Source organism: Cyprinus carpio, chromosome B3 (genome assembly GCF_018340385.1).
Source record: "Cyprinus carpio isolate SPL01 chromosome B3, ASM1834038v1, whole genome shotgun sequence".
Taxonomy (NCBI): domain Eukaryota; kingdom Metazoa; phylum Chordata; class Actinopteri; order Cypriniformes; family Cyprinidae; genus Cyprinus; species Cyprinus carpio.
This window is the reverse complement of record NC_056599.1, coordinates 27743742-27771706: the sequence shown is the minus strand read 5'-3', so window position 1 is coordinate 27771706 and position 27965 is coordinate 27743742. Positions and strand designations below refer to the sequence as shown.

At 36.8% G+C, this 27965-nt stretch overlaps 1 protein-coding gene and 1 pseudogene across 1 annotated transcript; both read right to left on the bottom strand.

Annotated features, from left to right (window-relative positions):
* Nucleotides 1-1180: 1180 nt before the first annotated feature.
* On the bottom strand, nucleotides 1181-22927 carry LOC109057151 (integrin alpha-IIb-like). Its single transcript, XM_042720598.1, is given in 32 exon segments — nucleotides 1181-1605; nucleotides 1756-1878; nucleotides 1959-2060; nucleotides 2160-2276; nucleotides 2919-3023; nucleotides 3411-3563; nucleotides 3654-3759; nucleotides 4128-4208; nucleotides 4361-4440; nucleotides 4540-4632; nucleotides 5503-5650; nucleotides 5726-5793; nucleotides 5879-5977; nucleotides 6306-6472; nucleotides 7064-7096; nucleotides 7313-7347; nucleotides 7439-7546; nucleotides 8653-8698; nucleotides 9615-9800; nucleotides 10839-10988; nucleotides 10991-11049; nucleotides 11150-11202; nucleotides 13378-13440; nucleotides 13562-13605; nucleotides 13722-13766; nucleotides 13885-14004; nucleotides 14236-14281; nucleotides 14558-14607; nucleotides 14763-14922; nucleotides 21877-21974; nucleotides 22097-22227; nucleotides 22637-22927. Coding segments are annotated over 32 exon segments (3135 nt in total). The 5' UTR covers nucleotides 22813-22927; the 3' UTR covers nucleotides 1181-1515.
* A 1590-nt stretch (nucleotides 22928-24517) lies between these two features.
* LOC122136804 lies at nucleotides 24518-27936 on the bottom strand (annotated as a pseudogene).
* Nucleotides 27937-27965: the final 29 nt, after the last annotated feature.

The window sequence follows — 27965 nt, the reverse complement described above, 5'->3', positions numbered from 1 at the left end:
CCTTCAGTGAAAAAGTCCATCCCCTGTTATCCTCCCACATCAAAATCCCCAAACATATGTGTTAAGAACTGTTTAGGATGATTTTCATTTGTAAACAGTGCTTGATTTACGCACATTACTCCTAAATCAGGAGAGACAACTTTTTCACTGCAATATTATGGACAGAGGGTTGGTATTTCAGCTGGAATCAATGATTTACAGTTAAAATACCTTAATGATGGTGGATTTGTTTATTACAAACATGCAGCTTTTCGCTTCACAAGATGTTTATTGACGGGCTGAAGTCACGTGGATTACTTATGGATTATTGTGTTTTTATCAGCTATTTGGACTCTCATTCTGACGGCACCCATTCACTGCAGAAGATCCATTGATGAGCAAGTGATGTAATGCTAAATTTCTCCAAATCTGTTCCAATCAAGAAACAAACTCATCTACATATTTGATTTGAATCAATTTTTCCGCGCATTTTATAGTTAACTACTCCTTTAAGGCTATACTTAATATTTTTTATAAATGAAGCTTTGCACAAATAAATTAACAGCGTGTTTGAGAAATTATTAAAATGACACACAAGGCAAAGACTGGAGACAAGTAAGGCTTCAGCTAAATGTAAACTACTGAGTGCACTTCTAAGAGCCACACACCATTGTTTTATGATTCTTATCCATACAGGGTTCACTGTTTTTGCCTCACAAGTCATGAAAATGTACTCACATCATTAAACTGAGCTCACAAACAAATGTCTAATTTCTTACTCAAACCCAAATCATTGTGATTTCACATATCAGTGCAGGCATTTTAATGACTGACAAAAACAACAACAGCAAGGAAGAACAGCAGAAATTAAATGGGTTAAAATGAGGGAATTATATGAATTATGATTTTTGGTGACATATTGTTAATGAATTTTGGTGCAAATTGTTCATAAATTAGATTAAATGAACGTGACAGTTTAAATAACAATGGTTTATGAAAAAGGCTCAGTGTTCATAGTCTGTGTTCTACAGCTCAATGATCTGATAATGAGTGATAATCAAAATGCATCCTCACCCATCTGAAATACTTCAAATGTTACTAATAATAGTTTGTTTTTCACCCATCTGAAATACTTCAAATGTTACTAATAACATTTGACAATAGACAATGCTCATTTATCTACATATTTATCTACATTTCTTTAATATTAAAGCATATTAGATAGAATGATTGTTGAAGGTTAATGTGACACAGAAGACTGGAGTAATGATGCTAAAAATTCAGCTTTGCATCACAGGAATAAACTACATTTTAAAATATATTAAAATACAAAACAGTTCTTTTTGTAAATTTTTTTCACAATATTACTGTTTAGTTCAACTAAATTTAGCTTTGGTGAGCATAAGAGACTTCATTCAAATGATCCCCAAATGCTGGCTTTATAACCATAGTACATATTTAATGCAATTACAGAAAAATAGAATAAAATTAGCAAACAACTTAAAAAAAAAAAAAATAAAAAAATGTGATGTCTCATCAAGATGTCTCGTTAGGTTCTCCACTCAGTTGCTGCATGTCATCGCCATCATCTTCACATGGAGGACGGTTACGCTTGAAAAAACCCACCTTAAACATACAGTGTTGTTTGTTAAACTCAATGGAGGTTTATGTGGTTAGCATACATATATCTGTTTTACAGTGATATGCTTTGTTTGTTACTGGCCAGGAGCCCTGTATGGGACAAAGCACCCTCTGCTGTTCACCATATAGAAGTACCTTCCAGAAGATGGCGCTCAGTGCAGCCAGTAGAAGCAGTCCAGCGATGACTGACACTACTATCCACCACACAGGTACCTCCTCTTGTCCATCTGGGCGTCTCCATACTATATTTGTATGTGTCTAGATAGATTTACAAGGAGTTTTAATGAGGAGTTGCTTATATTTTATGATACAAACCAACCAAAGAACTAATGTCTCACCTCTGCTTTTCCTCTGGGCAGCACATCTGGCTTGATTTTTGAGGGCACATCTGCCACCTCATAGTGAGCCGTGGAGTGAAGAACGAAATTCACATATGGTCTCTGGGCAGCAAATGGAGATAGAAACAGAGAGAGAAAGAGCTATGAATATCAGATGATTTCATCAAATGCCTAGTGTTTGATCTTTAAAGTTTTGCCCACCTTTAAGAAGGTTTGTACCCACAGTCTGCTCATCACTCTCACTATGGCCCTCTCATCTCTCTGCAGTCCTGCAGCCTCACACTCAAACCGAAGACACTGCTCACCACTAGAGCAGTTCTGCACAGTTAGAGATATAACAATGTCACATGAAAGATGGAGGCATTTGTACAAGCTATGTGCTTAAACTGTAGAATTATCAACATTTCTATGAATAAACAGCTACTGGTAACAAGAGGGACCAGTCTGTGATATCACCCTATACTGGCAAAGAACAAAACAAAACAAAAACAAACAAAAAAACAACAACAAAACAAAACAACACAAAAAACAACAAAACAAAACAAAACAACATAAAATACTTTTGCATTTTATCAAAATACAAAATATTTGTTTTATTTGATGCAAATTGCTATTCTTCAAAGTATTCTGAAAAAAGACGATTTGAGTTTCTACATAAACATTAAGCAGCACAACTTAACGTTGATAAAAATAAGACATAAGACATAAGTTACTTGAGAACCAAATCACCGTATTGGAATAATTTCTGAAGGATCATGTGACACAGAAGACTGGAGTAATGGCTGCTTAAAATTCAGCTTTGCATCACAGGAATATTTTTAAAATATATCAAAATAGAGAACAGGTATTTTAAATTGCAATAATATTTCATAATATTACTGTTTTTACTGTATTTTTGATCAAATAAATGGTAAGCAACTTTCAACAACAATAAAAAATCTGAATTATTCCAAACCGTACCACATGGACAGTATTTTGCCACTGCTGTTCATATTCTGCTTTCTGTGACAGGTCACGTTTGTTGAAATGATGAACATGGGTACTGGAGGGCTTCATCTTTACTAACTGTGGACCAAGATAAATAGCAAAGGTAGCAGTAATTGCCATTGCATAAACTGTATTATACTTACAAAAAATATATCATGATTTTTTTGTACATGGTACCATAGATATACCACAGTATCTTGGAGTGATATGTAAAACCCAACAGTTATGATTATAGTAATCATTCAGTATCATAATCAGTATCAGTATAGTATGTATTAAAATAAATGGCAATACTGTGCTACAGTACCACCACAATATACTGTTGTTAGGGTAAAATCCAGTGTTTACAGATATTGGTGTGCTTTTTTTAATAGTTTATAAAGTGTGTTAAGATTATATTTGCTGACAAATGACTTGTTCAGAGAGTTTAATTTAGAAATGATGGTCAGTAGGGGGCACTCTCACCCCATGTGGGTCGATGTTGGAGTAGTCTGTCTGACAGGAGATGAGCTCTTCAGAGGCATTAGCAAACACATAGAGCAGATAGGACTCATTTTGTGAAACAGGAAACTCCAGTGTAAGATTAACGTTGACTGGACTGGGGCCCATGTTTCTTAGCTGAGACAGGAGAGTAAAAACTTTATGCATTAGTATTGCGAAACCACTTAAGTGAAGGTATTAACTGTAATCCTAGACTGAGCATATTACCTCATATACATGCTCTACGAGTGGGCCTACTTCATCCAAGTCTTCTGGGAAATCCTTCGGCTCCCATTTAGCAATAGGCAGGACACAGTCAACCGGAGAAGAGACTCTGTAACAGTGTTAATTTAGTGTCATCAATAAACATTTACAGATTTTGTTAATATTTTGAATTGGCCTTTTTTTTTCATTTTCATTTTAAAGTGTTGGTAATTTGATTGTGCAGTTTTTGTGTGTAAGTTGTCATTTTTATTAGTTTTATTATTATTATTTTTTAATATGTCTATATAGTTTTTTAAGGTTTGTTGTTTAGTTGTATTATTTTAGTACTTCATCATAAAAATAACAAAAATGAGAATGTTGCTTTGACTCTACTTTTTAGCCAACACATCATTAACTTCCTTCAATTTCAGTTTCAGTGCTTTTTTTTGTAATGGGGGAAACAAAATGATATAAGAAAATGCCAGCAGCAGCACTAACCCACGCATCTCCAGGGAAGCTACAGCATTAACATCAACCTGCAATTGGACCAGGTTACTGTCTGGGTTCTGGCTGTTCTTACTGAAAACAATAAGAGAGATCAATTAGAAGAAACAGAATATGATGATTGTTGTTTAGCATTTTTTATGGAGCAGACAAGCTAGCAAAACAGAGACATCATTTGTTCTGTTTTGTTAACAGCACAGATGGTTTGTTTTTATGAATGTTCACACCTTCGTATTTGCATTTGGAATGTGATGTGGTCCTCCACCTGTTCCAGGCCACCCATGCTGAAGTAAAGACCTGCTTTCAGCTGAATGAGAGAAAACAACCGAGAGCGACATTTTCTTTAACAGGCTGAACATGAATGGTCACCCAAGGTGGGTCATTATGTTGATCATGTCACCCTGACCTGATGTCCAGCCTCCATGGGGTTTCCCAGATCACAAACCACAATGACTGAGCCGTTCTCCTTTTTCTGACCACACCCCAAGTGAGTGAAGTTCTGCACAACACATTTTACACCTTAATGTGACTCAAACCAGCAATAATGCTACTATTCACATGAACATAAAATAAGTGTGATGACAGAAAGGGGCAGTCAGATGTCAATTGTTAGGCTTGCTCTAGTTGTCTGGCCAACACACACACACACACACACACACACACACACACACACACACACACACACACACACACACACACACACACACACTAATAATATATATATATATATATGTAAATATAATATTAATATTAGACTAAACACCTCAACATTATACACACACACACACACACACACACACACACACAGACAGACAGATAAACACAAAAGAACATAAAATTCATAAAAATTTAACTAAAATAAATCATAAAAACCAAAATAAATAAATAATTCTTTCTTTACAAAATAACTCTCAGACTGAATAAACTCACCTTTTAATGTGTTGTCACATTTATTGTTGTTCAGTGAATTTTCATAATTTTTATTTCAATAGGAATCCATGCAAATTGGAATTATGCTTACAAGCAGAAGCTTTCTTTGTGCAGATTTTGCGCTGGGTTCAAGTTTGTCATGCAAATTTGCCATGTTGACCAACATGGTTTAAAAGTGACTTCTATTTGATCTGTGCTTCATGTTTGCTACACTTGACAATGGACATTTCTGCCCACAAAATTATGCCAAAATTTCACTAATGTGACAACACCTTAAGGCACACCACTAAACATTGTTGCTTTTTTGTAAGCAAACCTGATATAAATTTCTCAGAGTACAACAGTAAACGGTCTGTTCACACACAACAGCATGATTGGAATTGATGTTCTGTAACTTGTGATCCTGTCTGCAACAAACAGGAAGTGACTAAACCCTCACCTCCTGGTTGCTCACTACACCCTGATAATGCGTGTGTGCCGGCGGGCTGATATATAGCTCAGTCTCATATGCTCCCTCTCCTTGATTCTCAGCCTCGATAATCAGCAGCGCTGGATTCTCATCTCCGATCAGGATTGGATGTGTTGACCTGTTTTTGACAAATGTTTACTTCTCTGTAACCGGTTTATAACTATAACTGTGACAAGATAACAAAGGAACTTACGCTACTGCCTTCAACCTCAGGTCTGGTATACAGATGTTATCTTGACCACAGTTTAGTATTATCCGTGTCTAGATACAACAAAAGCTTTCAACAGGTTCATATAAACGTGTACGTGTCGCTGTAATGACAAAAACTATATATTCCAGCCTTCACCTGTCCAACGGCGACACTTTGTCCATGCAGCACTGCATCTTTGGGGTTAGCCAGGCTGTAGTTCACTGAGATGAAGATTGGACTCAGCTTGTCCTTAAACTCAGGCTACAAAGGAATAGAATGAGATGAAAGATTACCCACTGAAAAAACTGCAACAGCTTGCATTTTAAATGACAAAAAAAGGATACGTGAGAGAATTTGAATGCAGCAAGAAAATCACATGAATGATCTGTTGTGCAGTTGGGAGCACAAAAGCATTTCAGTTTGTACTTAGCGCTAACTAGATCTAATTTATGAGTGTATATAGTTGTTGTACTCTCAACAGCACTCAAAACATCGTTCTGCGATGTGAAGGTCACTGGACTCGTGCGTCTCAGTTCCTGCACATCAGTATTTTGAAAAATAGTTGAAGAGGATGAAACACCACCACAGGTAGTAGGTAGTCGGCCGTGAAGTTCTTGCAGACATCTGCTGAGTTTCTCTCCACTGAGAGATGGAAGTAAGCGTACGGTTGGTTGGAGTCCAGTATCAGTAGGAGGGTTCGTCTGGCCATGCTCTGCTTCATTCTGTCCAGCTGAAGCTCCGTGTTTAGCACTAGAAAAAAAAAATATGTTGCAAACAGTTCAAGAACTCACAAATCTTTTATGACACCTTCAATGCACCCAAATATTTTCTTTTAAGACCCTTTATATGTATATGTATTATCTATCTATCTATCTATCTATCTATCTATCTATCTATCTATCTATCTATCTATCTATCTATCTATCTATCTATCTATCTATCTATCTATCTATCTATCTATCTATCTATCTATCATGACAACTCTCATAAGATTTTAGCATAGTAATGGATATGACAGTGCAGTGCAGGGTTTCAGGAACTCTGAAAGCGCACTGACAAATGCTCTAGTAAATGCTCTAGTGTATGCTAACCAGCCCATTAAACTATAAAGCAGCAAGCGCTTTGGCTGCGTTTGCCACATGAACCAATTTAGTTTGTGCCAAGGAGTTTATCGCTGTAAATATCATTGGTTTGCGTTGAAGACCCATCAGCCTGCGCCATCTAGAGTTTCATGACAGAACTTGGCATATATATATGTTAGCCTCAGGACACTTTGCATTATTAGGGATGCTTATTACCACTATGTATACCACTATTAATAATTTCATATGGATCACATACCAATCTTCTCAGGAATCCTGTGGCCAGCAAACACTGATGCATGTGGATGCCATAATTTATAAAGCTATGGAAAAGAGAAAACAAGTGCTTATTATAAATATTCTACAGAAATACTACAACTATGTGGGTTTGAATTCAAGGCATGCAGACAATATGGATTACATCACTGATCAATGAAGGTCCTTGATGCATTGTGATTGTGCATTAGTCCTAAAAAAAGACGTGGGTGCAGTCAATAGCTTACTGTACCATTGCTGACCCGAACTCTGCTAATCCTTGAGAAGCTTTTCATGGCTGACTAATCAAGCATGAATGTCAGCCACTTGAATCATGATGACATGAAGCTGTCTCTTGTACTAAGTTCAGATGCATTACCAAGTAACGAAGGTGCTGCTTTGGTGGAGTTGACAGAATTGGTCTTCGGGGTTCAAAAGATCAGGGAAGAATGAAACTCGAGCCTGTGTCCTCACTACAGCCTGTGCCCTGATAAAGCCAAACACATTATTGATCCAACACGCAGAATCACTTCAGTGGTTCTCAACTGGTGGGTCACGAGTCACGACCCACAGCAGGCAAAAAATGCTAAATTTTCCCGTAATATCAAAGGCTGTGTGTACCATCAAACTCTTTGGCATGTTTTTTTATTTTTATTTTTTATTTTTTAATTTTTTTTAACCAATGGTTTTTTTTTTTTTTTTTTTTTTTTTTTTTATTTTTTTTTATTAGGTGTGTGTTTGGGAATGGTTTTTGAAAAATAGTCTTTATAAAAATCTGGGATATTTGTAGCAATAGCCAAAAAATACATTGTATGGGTCAAAATGATTGATTTTCTTTTGTGCCAAAAATCATTAGGATATTAAGTAAAGATCATGTTCCATGAAGATATTTTGTAAATTCCTACCCTAATTATTCAAAACTTAATTTTCTGGTTAGTAATTCATTTGGACAATTTTAAATGTGATTTTCTCAATATTTTGATTTTTTTTTTTTGCACCCTCGGATTCCAGATTTTCAAAATAGTTGTATTTCGGCCAAATATTATCCTATCCTAACAAACCACTACATCAATGGAAAGAAAAAAATTAACTCTTATGAATTTTTTTTTTAATTAATTTATTTATTTTTTGTGGTCCAGGGTCACATATTTAGACTTTATACAAGTGTGCATATAATTTTATATTACGTTTGGTATGGTATATGGTACATGGATATTTTCATGGTAATATTAATTAATTAATTAATCAATAAATATTATTATTAAATAAATAAATACATGATTATTTGTATTTTATGAATATATTAATTATTGTTCATGTTTTATTCATTTATTTTATTAATGAATTATTTTTATTTTATCTTTATAAGATATTTCACAGCCCTTTTTTTCTTCTTCATATGATACAGTCATTTTGGTACTGTGTTGAGTCACCACTTGATGTCCAGTGCAAAATCCAGGTCCTGAATTAAAACCAGTTGAGAACCTCTGGTTTAAACCAATATACTGAAAATTATGAAGCATATATAACCATATGATTACAATAAATAATTTAAGGGTTTTTACAGTAATTTGGATGATTTTAAACAGGTACCTGTAGGTTGCTACTTTGCTCGCACCCCAAGCGCCAATAATGAGATCTAAAGGGGGAAAACCCAAAGTATGTTATATGCCTTGAAATCCAGAATGGGTCTACCCAGAGAAAGATTAAGGTACATGACAGTCATGTTAAACTGGAGGAGGGGGGGGGGGGGTACTACTTTGTCTGGCAGAAGAGACCTAATAGATCAGTCACCACAGACAGAGAGTGAGATAAAGAGTGCCAAGAGTCCCTCTCAAGAGCAGGTGCTGTGTGTCAAAAAGCATTGCCATGTCCACACTGGACCCCAGTGTCAGAGCCCATTTCCATTTATATCTGTAATAAGAAGGCTGTGGCACTGACTAAAGCATTCCTGTCTCATGGTGACTCAGACAGCCCTTCTCTCCTCCCAACGGATTGTGGGAAGGGGCTCTTAGTGGAGATTGTTCACAACAGACATTCAATCTTTGAGGACAATCTCTAAAGCTCAGGTTGGCTCTACCATTCGGTTATTTGTGGGTTTTGTACTCTAAGCATGACTCATAGGTGGCTTCATGGGGTTGTTGGGAAGGGTTATGGGTATTTTGATGCAGTGACCCAGCTGAGGTTTACTGGTCAGATTTTAATGGAAGGTAATGGGAGGAGCACAGTGGTCCCAGGGTTCTGGTGAAAAGAGCTAGCATTTGCTGACATTGGTTGGAGACAAAATTTAAAAAAGGAACAAAATAAAATTAATTTAAAGGTAAAATTAATTTAAAGGGATAGTTCATCCCAAAAAATTAATCTCATCTGTAGTACTTTCTTTCTTCCAATGAACACAAATGGAGATCCATACAATGAAAGTTTCACCATACTTTTATTATGGCTTTATATTATTTTATGTATCTCATTGTATTTGTTGATTTTCCTCTATTCAGTTCTATAGAAGAAATAAAGCCTGACTGCTTTCCAGTATTTTTAAGTAATATATAACATACCTGGATATCCATTATCATCAATATCTGTCCCTCCTCTCATGCTGAAGCCAAACATTGGAGGATCTTTGAGGGTCTTAAACGGGCTCTCAATGACCTGAACATACTGGTTGCTCAAGCCATCACTCTGACCCAGGTAAATAAACACTTGACCTCCTTCACCAGAGCCAGGTGCCCCAACAGCCACATCTGAGGATAAAGGAATAATAAATGAAAATAATGAAATAGAGAAAGAATAACAAATTATATATATATAGTGTTTCTTCAGCCAGTAAAGTAAAGAGTATAAATTACCTCATAATTAACAGTAAAAGTTAGTATTTAGCAAGAGAATGCATAGTAAAATATTGGTAAAATTGTGTTATTATACATTATTCGAACTTCTGATATTAGTATGAGTTTGTTTATTTATTTTTGAAAGAAACTAATGCTTTTGGTCACCAAAATTGGTCAAAAGTGACTGTACAGACAAAAAAATTTTATTTATAATATAAATGTGTCACAATTTCTACAAAAATATTAGGTTGCATAACTGTTTTCAACGCTGATAATAATGAGAAATGTTTTTTGAGCGGCAAGTCATCATGATTTCTGAAGGATCATTAAACACTGAAGACTGGAGCTTAATGATGCTGAAAATTCAGCTTTGCATCACAGGAACTAAATGACATTTTCAAATATATTCAAATATAGAAAACAGTCACTTTAAAATCTTATAATACTTAAATATATTACTGTTTTTGATTTATATTTAATTGGAAAATGCAGACATGGTGATATTTGAACAGTAAAGTAGTTATTAGATTATTTGGATAGTATCTAAAAGTATTTTTATTTTTTTATTTTTTGTACAGTTTAATCTCTTTTAAACCTTAAGCACTAGAACTCAACATGAATCTGAATTATATTGTGACAGACGAAGAACACCTGACCGATTTAGGTCAAATCACTTTCAGATGCTGCTTTCATAGCTGAGAAAAATGAGACTGCTTGAGCTCCTGCTGTTTTTAAGTGACAAGATTCATTTGCTTGTAACTAGAAAAAAATAAGATTCTGGTGCTGAATGTAATTTTGTATAACAGCAACCACAATGCCTAATGTAAAAGACTTTACAACCTGTAAAGATCAATGCTTGGGCCTACTGTCTGCTTTTTCATCAGATTTGTCTTGTGTCTTCATGTTATTTTCACTGCAAATCCTGCTCTATAATGTCAGATAAGTCCTTACCATTAAAGCCATCATGGTCGATGTCTCCCAAAGGGGCTATAGCACTGCCAAAACGCCCAAAGGCATATGTCCCTGTCAGGATCTGGTTGGGTCTGGAGGAGAAGGAGAAGCCCTTTCTTTGCAGGTAAACATAGACTTGTCCCACTTCTCAAATTTCTGAGTGGATAACTGCTCCATAAAAAGAGGTGCTCCAATCAGGATGTCATCACACCTGATGACCACAGAGAGGGTATAATTCATCTCATAAAAACATTTGATCAATTCTCATGAACTACCAGAAAGAGAAATTGGTCTCTGCAGGAATGATTTACCCATCTCTGTTGATGTCTGTTACTGCCACAGAATGTCCAAAATAAGACGCTATCTACAGAAAAGCAGACAAAAAGTATCATTACTGCATTAAAAAAAAAAGGTAACATACACTACCATTCAAAATAATTGGGGATCGGTTAGGATTTTTCATGTTTCTGAAGTCTCTTTATGCTCACAAAGTCTGCAATTATTCAATCAAAAAATATGGCAAAAAACAGTAATATTATGAAAAAAAGTATTACTATTCAAAATAACTGTTTTCTATTTTAATACGTTTTAAAATGTCATTTATTCCTGTGATGCAAAGCTGAATTTTCAGCAGTCATATCACATGATCCTTCAAAAATCATCCTAATATGACAATTTGGTTCTCAAGAAAATGTATTATATTATGAAACAGTTGTGCTGTATGTGGAAACCGTAATACATACATACATACATACATATATACATATATATATATATATATATATATATATATATATATATATAATCTTTCAGGATTCTTTAATGAATAGAAAGTTCAAAATAACATTTGTTTGAAACTTTTTAACAACTTTTGAACAATATAATGTGTGTAATAGCTGAAGAAAATTATATATATATATATATATATATATATATATATATATATATATATATATATAGGTGCGTTTCAAAAAAATAGAATATAGTGAAAAAAAAATAAATTTTTATTTTAAAAAAGTGAAACTTTCATATATTTTAGATTCATTACTTCATCAAAAGTTTTTGTTTTGTTTTAATTTCGATGATTAGAGCTTACAGCTCATTAAAGTCAAAAATCCAGTATCTCAAAATATTAGAATATTTTCTAAGATCAATCAAAAAAAAGGATTATCAAAATGGAAAAGTTCAAGTTCTTTGAAGTATGTTCATTTATGCACTAAATACTCATTCGGGACTCTTTTTAGCACAAACTCCAGCATCAGTGAGGTGTGGCATGGAAGCAAATCAGCCTGTGGCTCTGCTGAGGCACTATTGAGCCTTCAGCACATCTGTATTGTCGGATTGACTGTTTCTCATATTTCTCTTGAAAAATACCCCATAGATTCCATATGGGGTTCAGGTCAGGCATTTTGGCTGGCCAATCAAGCACAGTAACGGTGGAAGTGGTTGTGGCACTGTGGGCAGGTGCTATGTCCTGCTGGAAAAAGAAACCAGCATCTCCATAAAGCTTGGTAGCAGATGGAAGCATAAAGTGCTCCAAAATCTCCTGGATTCACTTTGGACTTGCTAAATCACAATAGATCAACACCAGCAGACGTCACGTCAGCCCAAATCATCACTGACTTCTGAAATTTCACACTGGACTTCAAGCAGCTTGGATTCTGTGCCTCTCCAGTCCTCCTCCAGACTCCAGACCTTGATTTCCAGATGAAATTCAAAATGTGATTTTATCTGAAAAGAGGGACTTTGGACCACTGAGCAACAGTCCAGTTCTTTTTCTCCTTAGCCCAGGTAAGATGCTTCTGACGTTGTTTCTGTTTCAGAAGTGGCTTGGTAGCCCTTTTCTTGAAGACGTCTGAGCTTGGTGACTCCAGCTTCAGTCCACTCTTTGTGAAGTTCTCCCAAGTGTTTGAATCACCTTTGTTTTGACAGTATTCTCAAGCTTGCGATCATCCCTGTTGCTTTGTGCACCTTTATACCCAATTTCTTCCTTCCAGTCAACTTTGCATTTAATATGCTTTGATACAGCACTCTGTGAACAGCCACTCCTTTCTGTGATTACCTTCTGTAACTTACTCTCTTTGTGGAGGGTGTCAGTGATGGTCTTCTGGACCATTGCCAAGTCAGCAGTCTTCCCCATTATTGTGGTTTTAAGGAACAAGAGATACCCAGAATTTATTTTGTAGGGATGGTCATTTAATTAAACTCATATTCTAATATTTTGAGATAGTGGATTTTTGACTTTCATGAGCTGTAAGCTCTAATCATCAAAATAAAAAATAAAAAATAAAACATTTTAAATGTTTTACTTTACATGTAATGAATCTAGAATATATGAAAGTTTAACTTTTTGAAATGTTACAAAAAATTTTTTTTTCACAATATTCACATTTTTTGAGATGCACCTGTATATGAAAAAAATCACTGACCCCAAACTTTTAAACAGTACTGTAATAGCTTAACAATAATAGACTATTGAGAACAAATTAAACAGAATTTCACTAGTTCATATCCTGTATTACAAATCAAATCAAATAACCTGGATGCCACTAATCGCCTTCATGATTTGCAGGGGCTCAGTTGCTCCATTTATTATTTTAACCTAAAAACAAGCATAGTACCAACAACAAATTACCCGATCAACTCCATAATCAATTGTGTAACTGTACAAGAGGATAATTGAAGTGCATAATCATCCATGTAACAGTGTAAAGAGCGCTTACAGAGCCTGCGGTGTGCAAATCGTTTGGGACGCCAACAACATAATCTGCAATCATCGACAAATAAAAACAGTGCAGATAAGAGCTGCAGATGAAAGTCATGTTGCATTTTTAAACTGAATATATGAAAAAAATTAAATGGCTTGTTATTTATACTTATCACCTGTGATGCTGTCTTTATTAAAATGGCCAGCAGCAACAGAGTATCCTATGATGCAGAACAATAACAAAACTTCACTGGATGATTTTATCATCATACTGTACTTATTATATATAAAAAAGAGATAACTTAGTCTCAGTTTCTAATGTCAGACATCACATCTTACCCAGATACAGGTCGTAGTAGTCAAATCTTTCTGGAGTTTTGGTCTCATCTCTCACTGAGATGGGGGAGAATGTACTGCCACTGCTCATGATGTTAGTAAGAGATGCAGTGATGATCTGACCTGAAGTAAAGAGAAAAGCTGTGTGACAGTGCCGCGCGGAAGTGACAGTACACTTCACAAAGTCATATAAACCCCACTGAAAGTGCTCTGTCAATTAACATTTAAAACCAAAAAACATCTTTTCAAATATTTGAATCACTGTAGTAAAATCAGCCTTGTTCTAGACTAGAGGGAACATTCTTTGTAAGATCGCCTCCTCTACATGCTGTAGCTGCTTCTAACATACCTTACCTTGAAAATAATAGCCTCCTGGTGCACCGAGTATCACTCTGCCATTCTGTCAAAACCATTGTTTTTAAATAAAGGAAAAAAAGAGATTTATATTGTATATATATCAATTATATATATATATATATATATATATATATATATATATATATATATATTTAATGTTATACCATTTAATAAATATTTTTATGGTATCATATGTACTGCATATAATGGCATTGTATGGTAAGGAATTCATTCATTCATTCGTTGTGACTTGGATATGCAAATACATTCAAATAGCTATTCAGATTACTCCACTGTCATTAAAAGAGAAGCAAGGAACCTCTGTGATATCTGTGGTAAATCCAGCCTCACAGTAACGCTTGTCACGATCTGCACATAGGGATTGGGCCATTATTGGTCAGAGTGCTTGAAACATTAGACACTGAAGAATAATCACAGAGAATTTATAATGCATATTTATAAACAGAACTGTAATCATAGCGGCTATATTTCTCAATAGGGCAGCAGTAAATGCAGCATCTTACAGCCTTTGACGTAAAACCCCTCGACATAAAATTCCCTGCAGGGGGCGTAGTTTGCCAGCTTTCCTGTTTGCATGTCCAAAAGCTGGCAGTTCCCAACAGGTGTATTCATGGCTTCCTCCTTTTCGGTAAGCACGTTCCAGTGGAACAAGGGAGCACAGGCCTGCCGAACAGGAAATACATAATATATACAGGTGCATATCAATAAATTAGAATGTCGTGGACAAGTTAATTTCAGTAATTTAACTCAATTTGTGAAACTGGTGTATTAAATAAATTCAGTGCATACAGACTGAAGTACTTTAAGTGTTTGGTTCTTTTAATTGTGATGATTTTGGCTCACATTTAACAAAACCCCACCAATTCACTGTCTTAAACAAATTTGAATACTTCATAAGACCAATGAAAAAAAAAAAAACATTTTTTGTGAATTGTTGGCCTTCTGGAAGTACGTTCATTTACTGTACATGTACTCAATACTTGTTTAGGGCTCCTTTAGCTTTAATTACTGCTTCAATTTGGCGTGGCATGGAGGTGATCAGTTTGTGGCACTGCTGAGGTGGTATGGAAGCCAAGGTCTCTTTGACAGTGGCCTTCAGCTCATCTGCACTGTTTGGTCTCTTGTTTCTCATTTTCCTCTTGACAATACCCCATAGATTCTCTCTGGGGTTCAGGTCTGGTGAGTTTGCTGGCCAGTCAAGCACACCAACACCATGGTCATTTAACCAACTTTTGGTGCCAAATCCTGCTGGAAAATGAAATCAGCATCTTCAAAAAGCTGATCAGCAGAAGGAAGCATAAAGAGCTCCAAAATTTCTTAGTAAACGGGTGCAGTGACTTTAGTTTTCAAAAAACACAATTGACCCAACACCAGCAGATGACATTGCACCCCAAATCATCACAGACTGTGGAAACTTAAGACTGGACTTCAAGCAACTTGGGCTATGAGCTTCACCACCCTTCCTCCAGACTCTAGGATCTTGGTTTCCAAATGAAATACAAAACTTGCTCTCGTCTGAAAAGAGGGCTTTGGGACCACTGGGCAACAGTCCAGTTCTTCTTCTCCTTAGCCCAGGTAAGATGCCTCTGACGTTGTCTGTGGTTCAGGAGTGGCTTAACAAGAGAAATACAACAACTGTAGCCAAATTCCTCGACACGTCTGTGTGTGGTGGCTCTTGATGCTTTGACCCAGCCTCAGTCCATTCCTTGTGAAGTTCACTCAAATTTTTGAATCAATTTTGCTTGACAATCCTCATAAGGCTGTGGTTCTCTCGGTTGGTTGTGCATCTTTTTCTTCCACACTTTTTCCTTCCACTCAACTTTCTGTTAACATGCTTGGATACAGCACTCTGTGAACAGCCAGCTTCTTTGGCAATGAATGTTTGTGGCTTACCCTCCTTGTGAAGGGTGTCAATGATTGTCTTCTGGACAACTGTCAGACCAGCAGTCTTCCCCATGATTGTGTAGCCTAGTGAACCAAACTGAGAGACCATTTTAAAGGCTCAGGAAACCTTTGCAGGTGTTTTGAGTTGATTAGCTGACTGGCATGTCACCATATTCTAATTTGTTGAGATAGTGAATTTTTTTTTTTTTTTTTTTTTAAATGTGAGCCAAAATCATCACAATTAAAAGAACCAAAGACTAAAACTACTTCAGACTGTGTGCATTGAATTTATTTAATACACGAGTGTCAAAATTTGAGTTGAATTACTGAAATAAATTAACTTTTCCACAACATTCTAATTTATTGAGATGCACCTGTATGTCAATCAGAGGCATTTTATAAATTGAAAAATTTTATTCTAAAAATCTATTGGAATTTCCAGAGGCTGGTAAGACTAGATACTAAATACATAATATATTATATAATGATACTAAATACATAATGTATGAGGCCTAATGTTTCTATTGTGTTTTTAAACATGTTTCAGAATCCACAAAGCTACATTACAAATTAATCAAATTACGCTAATAAACAGACTCTTGTGAACGTTTGCAAACAGGGATTGAAATGAACATTTTCACTCACCGGCCAATTTGGCTACTAGATTTTTAAGTTATTGGCCATTCGTAACTTTTAGCAAACAAAGAAAAACAAATAAACCAACAGCGTGAGGCTGTCTACACTGGACGTGACAAAACGTGAAAATCATTTTGTGTCAGTGCTAGGGGTGTGCAATATTGACAACAAATAATATCTCAATATTTTTCTGGAATTCTATTTGTCTGGAATTTTAAGATAATTAGACAATATTTTGCTGAGTGTGTTATTGTGCTGATATCTTAAGGACTATCGTGGACAGCTGACTCCTAAAGTTTTTGATATAGCCTATAGCCTATTTCATATTGTGTGTGGTCAGTTCACAGCAGTGATAGAAATTAATCTTTTTCAATAAGTTTAAATTGATTTTTAGCTTTTATGGGCAATTTTTTTTTTTTTTTTTACCTAAATAAAGCCATTTTTTTCCCAAAATTGTGCATCATCTTTTGGGTCAAATTCTTACATTTAATCAGTCAATTATAATAATAATACATTTAGGCTATTACTAAACAAATGAAATCAGTATCAACAAAATTAATCTTTGCAGAAGTTGCATATGAAGTGGCATTTAGATGTATTTACACAAGTAAATGCAGCTTAGAGGGACATGGAATGTTTTAACCTGCTGTTACAAATGCATAAATGTTTTGATATTTTAAACATAAAATGTTGGATGCTGACATTTGAAATTATTTTAAAAATGAAAAGATACTTTAAATGTAAAATTAAAACAATTAAAAACCCCAGTAGGTGGCAGCAAGTCACTGTTAAGTGAGTCATTGCGATTGAACTGAATTATTTAAACGGTTGATTCAATCAGGAATGAAAGGCCATCATGTTGCTCAGAGACGGAAAACTAACTGTGTTTGGAATGATTTTTGTTGGCGAAATAGAGCAAAAACAGCCAATATGATGTCAAAATGTAAGTCTCTTGATAGTAACTTATTGTTTATTAAACTATTGTATAAAATCAATATCACATATTTGTAACCATGTGGATTAAAAAAAGTACTTTTCTTGTGATATTGATTAACTGTTTGAAATGATATAAATATATACATTTTCTGCCCCCTGATCTTGAATTATGTGATCATTCTTAATCCATATTAATAGACTGAATCATGCCATAAAAGAACAAAAAACAGAATGTCTCAAAGCTGCTATGTACAGCAAACAAGCTAAAAGAAACAGAATTATGGTTTTGTAAGTTGTTGACCCAAAAAACGAGTGTTTAAGGACAAAAAAGGTAGAGCGAACATGTTTACTCTGAGAACTACACGCACTGGAAACGTAATCGGCGACAGAAAACATTCATTATTTTTAATCACGTCAAAGGATTATTTCACCACCCTATGTGAGCTTGAGAGTAGGAGATATATTGAGAAATTAAATTTTATTGGTCTGTGTCAGTGCCCTTTTCCCTATATTGATGAATTGAATTTTATTGGTTTGTGTGAGTTCTATTTTTTTTTTTGTAAAGGGGTCATATGATGCTGCTAAAAAGAACATTATTTTGTGTATTTGGTTTAATGAAATGTGTTTATGCAGTTTAAGGTAAAAAAAAATACATTATTTTCCACATACTGTACATTATTGTTTCTCCTCTATGCCCCGCCTTCTGAAACGTGCCGATTTTCACAAGGCTCATCGGTCTGAAAAGAGGTGCGCTCTGATTGGCCAGCTATCCAGCACATTGTGATTGGCTGAATGCATTAAGGGTTTGGTGGGAATTTTTTTGCCTTTGAAATTTTTTTGTTGCCTGTTCGGCCGGAGCGATGAGACATAAACATAAAACCCATTATAAACGTGATATAAACATGATTTCTAGTCGTGTCCCCTTTTGGAAAGCCAAACAAAGTAGTTTTGCTTTCTCAACAAAACAGCATCACACACCGCGGCCTTGAGTGAGCAGAGGCCGGGGGCCTAGAGTGAGTGGAGGCCGGCTTGAGTGAGCAGAGGCCGGAGGCCTAGAGTGAGTGGTAGGCCCGCTTGAGTGAGCAGTGACGGGCGGCCTTGAGAATGATGTGGCCGGCGAATTCTATGAAGGAGCATCGGTTGGGCTTGCGGCAACCACATGTGAAGATCCTGGGCTGGAATCCGCTTCATCCACGGTGAAAGCCGATCCGGCGATCCACAGTGCAAAGTTGATGGATTTCCTCAGCGACCAGCACGGATCAGCTCCAGACAAGGCCAAACAAAGTAGTTTCACTTTCACAGTGAAACACACAGCATCTATATGACATGGTGGCGGCAGCAACAACAATACTACAATGAGAATAAAAGGTACGCCTTCTTTCTTTGGGTGAACATCTGGGCAGCGTTATGCAAATCTTCCTACATAGTGATGTAGAGATGTGGGGGTGTGTTAGAACGAGACGTTTTAGGGCGGTGTGGACGAGTCTTAACTTTTATAAAGAATATCTCTTTGGATTTGAGACTTTAGTCTTTGCAACTTTACAGATATTCTTTATGCACCAAGAGCTTGTAACACTCCAAAGACAAAGGAAAAAAATTTAAACACTCATTTTTTTTGGGTCAGCAGCTTATAAAAACGTAGTTCTGGGTTCTGGGCATTGCTCTGTTTTTTGTTATAAGTCAGAAATGAAGAGGAGGCAGCATACTGCAATACAAAGTCAATGGAGAGCGTTGGACCCCCGGCATGGGCGTGGCCGCGGCCTAAATGCGCTCTGTCTCTATAGAAACCATTCGCAACCATTTGTTATGGGACAGTACACATACCTGTCAACCCTCCTGTTTCTCCCGGGATTCTCCCGTATTTTACCATTCTAGGATGCAATGATACCATTTTTTCACCTACCATTTTTTTCAACCGTTTTTCAATAGACAACCAGTCCGTAACGCACCTGTTTTCTTGGGTACTATGAAGTAGGGGCTGTAAAAGCCAGGCTTCATGTCAGCTGGAGGGACCGGCTCTATCGCACCCTTTGCCAGAAGGGTCGCGACTTCTGTGCACATGACAGAAGCATCCTTGCCCACCATCGTAGCGCTAATGCCCCGAAATCTGTGGGGACGCCAGGTGAATTGAAACATGTAGCCGAGTCTGATCGTTCAGATGAGCCAGCGGGATGGACTGGAGAGCTGTAACCAGGCTCCCAGAAACTGAACCAGCGGGGTCAGAGGAACTACTGGTGTACCCACAGTGGGGCAGCGAGACAGAACAGACGGCCCCGACATGGGAGGCGTAGTGTCCCTTAGCGAGGGCGGAGTGCGAACACTCGTCTGATTCTGAGACATGGCAAAGGGGGCATGAGAAGGCAAAGCGTTCTCGTGCCGGCTCTGCATGGAAACTGGCAAAGGAAGAGGGGGACGAGAGCAGCGAGGACTCATGTCAGAAGATGTGCTCGGCTCCGAAGCAACAGCTTGAATGCGAGAATTGTCCCGTAGCTATTTTTGAAGAATTATTACTAATTTTTTGTTAGTTGGTTTTTGTTTATTTTGTGTTTATTATTAAGCTTTTTTTTTCAGTACCGCTAATTAAACAATATTTTGCTGAATGTGTTTTTGTGCTGGCACCTTGGCTGGTTTAGGATTGTCATGGATAAATAAAGATGACAATAAAACCGCTCGTAGGTGGCAGCAAATCCCTGTTTTAATAAATGATTTATTGAATAATTCAAATCAAACGATTTCGCTCAAAGCGGCTGATTCAATTAGAAACAAAACAAGTAAATGGACCGTTGAATCACTGGCTCACATGATTCATTCAAAACAGATTTATTCAAGGAATGAAACACCGTGTTGCTCTGCATTGTTGTATAAAATTATTAGCATAATTATTGCTGATATTCAGAAAAGTTTTTCTTTCATTGCTTTAATTATAAGGGCATTCTAAGGCTTCATCGCGTAGTGAATGCAATTGGACTCTCAAGACGTGTTTTTGTTTGTTTTTTGCAAAGTCGGTGACTCTACTTTTTATCTCTCAGTCCCTCACAGTCACACATACATTTATGCATTTAGCGGACGCTTTTATCCAAAGCGACTTACAGTTCATTCAGGCTATAGATTTTATTTAATTTTTTACCAGTATGTGTGTTCCCTGGGAAGTATGTATGGGAATCAAACCCACAACCTTCTGCACTGCTAACATAATGCTCTTCCACTGAGCCACAGGAACATACAGCACAATTACATTATGTCAGGGGAATGTCGTTAAATTCTAATGAAGGAAAAACGCATACCCTCTGTTGTCTTCTTTTAAAGAACTTCAAAAGTTGCGCTTAAACCATTTTGCACGAAAAATGATGGAAACTTGCATCAGCTGTGCCCAGCTTGTTACAGTACTGAGTTCTGATTGGCCAATTGCCGTTATTTAGTTTGCAAATTATCATAAGTAGAGAATTTTAACATTTAATTTGCATGACAAATTTTACATAATACACAATATTATTATTCTGAAGGGGATGGTGGTTTCACAGGGGGATGCGTGCCATTTTTTTCCACCAGGGGGATGCCATCCCCCCTCAATTCGAGCCCTGGTTATGGGGAAACGGCTATATTCTTGGCGAAAAGTGAAAAATGAATTAGCATTTTTCAATAAGCCCTTCTGCTTTTAGAACAAAGCCAAAAACAACCCTTATTATATGCAGAAAACACGCATTTGTAAATGTGAACTGGTGGATTGACAAGAAGATAATGAATTATAAAACTCTAAATATATAGCCTACACTAAGATATATTTATGTTACTTGAATATAATTGTTTGTAATAATTTTCAATTAATATAAAAGTAAAAATAAAAAAATATATAATATTAAAATTGTTACTTTTGACTCCGCCACCCCCATACCCACGCAACGCAACCCCCCCCCCCACTCCCGTATTTGGACAGGTATGACAGTGCGTCTACAGTAAAAAACGTAAGTACTTCAATTATTTACCACTTCATGGTAGATTCAGTAATTAAAAAATGTTAGGCTGCTGTTTTGTTTAAAACTACTTACATAATCATACTAATTATGTCAAACTTAAAATAATTTGCATCTTTGGCTGAAGAAACATGGTTAAATCAACAGTAACTCGTTCGAGAGGGCTGTTTTTCGAACTACAGTAACTCACCAAGATGTAGTTCTTGTATGTTCGAACCGAAGCACCTAACCACTGGTTGGACTTGTGAGCCATTAGGAGCATTTCAATAAATGTGATGTTTTCATCACCTTTGAAACATGGAGAGAGAGAAAAAAGCAGTAGAATTTACCTGTATATGACCATTTTTTCTCTGTGATATTAAATATTTCATAATGCATACTTGTATAGCCCACTGCAAGATGCTACTCACCTTTTTGGTCAAAGTTTAAAGTTTTACACGATTCTCCACTTGATGTCCAAGGACACATGAAGACAGAGCCGCCTCGGGAGACCCCAGGCTGACTGGTGTTTGCTCTGGGTGCTCCAACCACCACACTTATACTGCATAGAGTGTAATATACAGGTTAGAATTGTGTACTTTGGAGTGATAAAAGAATGCACGTGAGTCATGCATGTTCATAATTTATGAATAATTTTTCTCCAATAAATGCTGTTATTTTAAGCTTTCTACTCAACAACAACAACAAAAAGTTTAAGCAACATAACTGTTTTCATGATAATAATAGCAAATGTAACGTGAGCACCAAATCAGCATCAAAAATGTGAGAAAAAATTTAAAATGCTTACGATCCCCAAACTTTAATGGTACTCTACAATAGTTGAATGTGGTTATGATTAGTGTGGGTAATTGTAGCATCAGTACAAGATGTTTGGGTGAAGGTTTTAATAGATTCTGTTGCAGACAACCAACTAATCAATATGCAGAGCTGTGGACACCACCACCACTCACCTTTTGCTGCTTGACTGATAAAAGTCTACTGAGAAACCAAAGTAGCTGTCCTCAGGGCCAGAAAAGACAGTGTAGCTGTTCAGATCCAGGTTAAAGCCACTGATGTGATTCGAATAAATAAGTATGGACAAAAAAACAATAAAAAAACGCAGACTGACTTTCAGCCTCTGCTCCATTTTCTCTGAGACACTTGTTATAGTCGCACAAAGCCGTTCCGCACAATTCTCTCTGCCAGGAAGAAGGTAATGTTGTTCTGTTCCTTTGGGAGAGCTCGGTACCACTTGTTATACTACTCTGTGGTTTTTGAAGTTAACATGACACTTGTGGGTATGTTTCCGATGTGCTTCCTTCAGATAAAATGAGGTACATGTCATGGGTTTCCTTGATGTTTGGTGAGCATTCTGTGGCATTTATTATTAGGAATTTGCTGGTTTAAAGTAACTGCAGTTAATTTTGTTATTAGATGCCAGAATAGGAACACCCAACTACACCTACAACTTTCAGTACATCCACATTATAGTAGAGAAACCAAAAATACTAATATTACTAATTTACCAAAAATAACTAAGAGTTCAAAATAGACAAAAAGGGAGGAACAGTTTAGCAGAGAAGTGACAGAAATGCATGCTCAGGAAGTCTCACCCAAAGAGATTATGCACTTATAGCTACTCATCTAAAAAACGCAAAATCGTTATTACATTTTTCAGTTTCCCTTTTAGATTTGTTGCACATTTGGGTCTGAGTGCACCCTGAAGCAATTCATCTGCTCTTTAAGTATGAAAAATTGACCTGCTGTTCAACATGCCTTCCCATAAATGTACAAGTTGTTTATCTGGCTCTGGCAAATGTCTTTCCTACTCTGTTTATTGCATCCTACCCCTGGGGGACATACAGATATAGTAGGTTTGGGTATTTTGCAAATGTGACTTTATTTCTGTACTTTTTTCATGTAAAATGAGAAAGAAACACTTTTTTTTGTTAAGTGTCATTGTTCTTTTTTATTCACTGCATCAGACAAGACTAATGAACTATATTTGAAAAATAAAATATAATATGTACCTTATATATTTAGAGAGAGAGAAATAATTAACATCAAGCATCCACAAGAGCTGCTGAATCGCATTTTGCAACATCACTATCGAACTGAATTGAATCAACATTAAACTGAATTGAGTTGAATAACAACATTACTGCCTATTGTAGAACTACTGAATTGAACTCATTTCAAATTGATGAACTTCACACTGTTATTTTATCTGAAGTGAACCAACAATGAACTGACTTGAATTAAATAAGGACACTATTGTCTTTTAGATCTGCTTTGTCACAAACTGTATTGTATAAATCACTATAGAAAATAATGGTGAATTGACATGAATGGTTATTCCATTTCAAAGGGGTGCATGAGTACACAATATGCATTCTCTTATTGTTTGTTTAACGGCATAACTGTATGCATTTCTATTTAAGTCTCAAAACCCAAAGACGCCACAACAAGCTCAGAATGAATTTCAGCTAATTTTCTAACATTGGCAACATTCTATGATGCACTGTTTTTTTATTTGACAAAACTACACACAGATAATAAAGATAAGAGGCATAAAGTTAAGAAAACGAAAAAAACAAAACAGCACAATATAGCAGATAAACTAATAAAAAAGGAAGCTCATTTTAGCTGAACACACTGATGCAAAAAACACAGAGTGCTTGGCTACAGGTCCATGTGTCGTGCTAGTGGAGTGAGAGATTAGATGCTGTTTGGACCAGTCCTGAGTACATGGATTCATGAGGATCTGAGCTCAGAATTACATATCTGCAATCCACCAAACTCTGTCAGTTATAGACGGTCTTCTAAAGCAAACTTATAAACAAATTGTACAATCAATCAGTGACGCTCTAAAATATTGCATGGAGATACAAGGTTTATTTGAATGACTATGCTTCTATATGGTTTTCAGGGCCTCTGGACTGCTTGGAAAGATCTTTCAGGAGTGTCTCTTTACATTCTGTCACCCAGTCGCCAAGGCAGCTCCAACGAGGCTGGAGAACCAGGTCATGCAGTACCCAGGCAAGGAGAGAGCCAGCACAAGGCCCCACCCAATACACCTGCATGAGGCCAGGTGAAACATCAGCATAGACCTTCAATTCATAAATTATTACATAAAGTTACGCACTAAGTACAAGTAATTTTGTGAGTAAGTTTGTTCATGCAAAAATGAATACATTTGAGTAATTTATAAAATAATAATTTAGTATTATTATATAATAGTATTATATATAATTTTGATATTACTCACCCAGTGATTGTGGAAGTTCATAGTTAGAAGAACAGCTGGACCAAATGACCTGGCAGGATTCATTCCACAGCCTGTGAAGCCAATCTGCAGAACCAAACACCACAGGACAACTATGGGTCTCCTGCCAAATTCAAACTTTTTTGCCGAAAAATCTCTCTCTATTATTTGTGGCAAACAAGCAGTTAATTTATGTTTAATTAAAAAAAATGCAGCAAACGTCAGCCAGAGGAAGTTTTTTAGCCATTAATGGACTTGAATTACATTTCAGAGAGAGAAAACAGACTTTAATGAATTAATATGAACTAAATATTATATGTAATATTATATATTGACTAAATTTAAAGAACATTTTCATCAAAAGGAGCACACAAAAATTAGTGTGTAAAAATACCAAGACTTAACCCTACAAAGTCCATGAACCAGTGAGCATTCAGTTCACTTCAATGTTTGTATAATGAAGATTTTTATTCATATCTTTAAATAAAGTCCAAAGAAATCAGCCATCCTTACTGCCACAAGATGACCAAGGGTGACAGGACAGGCCGATGACGGCTGGGGCCACGGAGGAAAACGCTGATTTGGGATGAGTGGCAGCCTGGACACACACGAGCACTAGCTGGAATGTAACAGCCATCTCCACTAACAGAGCTTGATACAGATATACCCCCGGGGCCACCTGAAGGAGGGTAAGTGGAGTTTTATCTGTTATTGTTGGACACTCTCTGTCTTTTCCGACTGCCTCTATCTCCTTTCCTCATTCACTCCAATTACCTGGCAAACTATGTTATCTTCCCTTCTCTCTCTCTTACTTTCTATCTCCCTCCATCCATCCATGCCCATCTTACTGTTTCCCCACTTTCTCTGACACGCAGAGCACATTTACCATCAAATTTATATTTTTCTTGCGCATTCTTATTTTGACACTCTCCTACTGTTTTCCTTCTTCTAGTGATTTACAGGGACCTGCTCCTTCCCTATACACTCCTTTCTCATTTCTGATTTTTCAAAGATTAGCTGTTTCTTTCTAAGTGTTTTTTGGTGACTGTTTCAGTCTTTCTACCACAATGCCTCTGTATTTTTGTTTACTATTAAAAACTTTTTGACAGATCTGTATTGTGCTTAAAGAACATAAAAAAGGAGAGAGAACAATAATAAAATGCAGTGTTCCACTTTGACAGGTGCACTAGGATGGCGTGTCACGCTAAGCAAGAATAATACAGAATATAAAATGGTTTCTTTTATTTTCTACCCTGTACAATCCAATTTCTATATTGTGCATTTTGGTAACTAACAACCATCAATGGTTGATCAAATTAAAAAGGTGAATTGGCTTATTGGAGAATGAAAAGTATAACACTCTGCATGTCACCACAATGAAATAAGAATAATTTGCAAGAAAATCATGCGTAAATTACATTGTGGAATAAATGAGAAATGGCTTAATCGCTTTTGGTAATTACAGGGATAGCGTTAACGTAATTAATGGTGAATAAAAAAGCCTTTGATTTTATTGAGCAATCACATTAACTATAGACAGAGACAAATGTTTTAGATAAATTTAAATGGTCTCTTTTAAATAAGATTTTCACAGATCTCGAGGAGAAATCAAATGCTCATTAAACTACCATTTAATTTTGATCCTGACAAAGTTGGCAAGGGGCCACACTGATCACAGATGAATAAAACAGATATGAGAGGATCCAGACCGATACGAAGTATCAGAAGATGATCCAGAACACAGATATTCCTAGCCAAGAGGAAGGTACCCCAACACTTCACATTTTGGATGTCTCCCTAATCTGACCTCCAAGAACAGGGTTGTGGAAAACATGATGTAGAGAAGAGATCAGAAGATCCAGTGTAGCCCCAACCCTCATCAACCACATCTGAACAAGCTAAACAACATCTTCAAGGATTACTTGAAAATTACAGTCAGGTAAGTTTGATCAAGGTCAGCGCTAAACTCTGTGGGAAAGTGGACCCCTGAGGGCCAAAGTTAAGAACCCCTGTTGTAGACAGATTAAGAAGAACCCTATAGAATCAGCACCATCTCACCTCATTAACCCCCACGTTGCTCTTTAGGGCAGTGGGCGTGCTGGTCTAACAGGAGAGCACAGGCACTGAGGGCACCAAGTAGTTGCGCTCTCCCACCAAGAGGACAGCCCGCCCAGGGCTTTTACCCTCAGCAGCCTGCAACCAAAGCCAGGGTAACCACCGGGTTGAGATGCACCTCCCCCAGTACAGACAGAGGTCAGGATTAGAGATACTCCCCGAAAGCTCAAAGAAAACATGCAGTGGGTCCCTCGTGTGCGAGCATGCCAAGGAAGAGTACCGCGTCGGGAGGGGTTGTTCATCTGTGTGATTAGTAGAGTCCCTGACACGAGGCCCCTGGCATCGTGGCCACAGCAAGGACAGAAGAGAGGCTGATGAAGACGTAAAAGAACAGTTCCCAAAAACTCACAGAATATGTCACGTAAAAACCAGCCAGATCGTACATCCCTATGGATTCAAGGGCCTTTGATGAATGTGGGGACAAGGGTTTCATGGTGCTTCTTTCTTCACGGGTCTTCTTTGGTAATTTTCCTAGATCCTCCCCGGACTTAGCAATGAATTTGAATTAGCAGTCTTGATTCCAAATCAATAGACATTCACAATTCATGTGGTCCAATAGCCAGCCACGGCATCATTCTTATAATTTGGCCTCATCAATGTGGACCCTGTGGACGTCTTCAAATGGATCCCTCAGCTTTTCCCTTGCCCTCCCTTTGTCCGCTGGCATGATCTTTCCTGAACACTGTCACAGGAAAAGGCTTGCAATTCATCAGGGTGTTAAGTGAAGACCACAAAAAGAACCAGTGTGCTGCTTTCAGACCTCTCTCTGTAATGCTAAACACTCTCCTTTCCAGGCACCGAGTGGATTTCCTTATCCAAAACCAGCAGTCCTCCCATCTGGGGTTTCACCTGCCAGAGGGAGCTAAGCTTGAGGGTTCGGACTTGATTCATCGCTTTATGGAAAAAGGCTCTCATGTGTT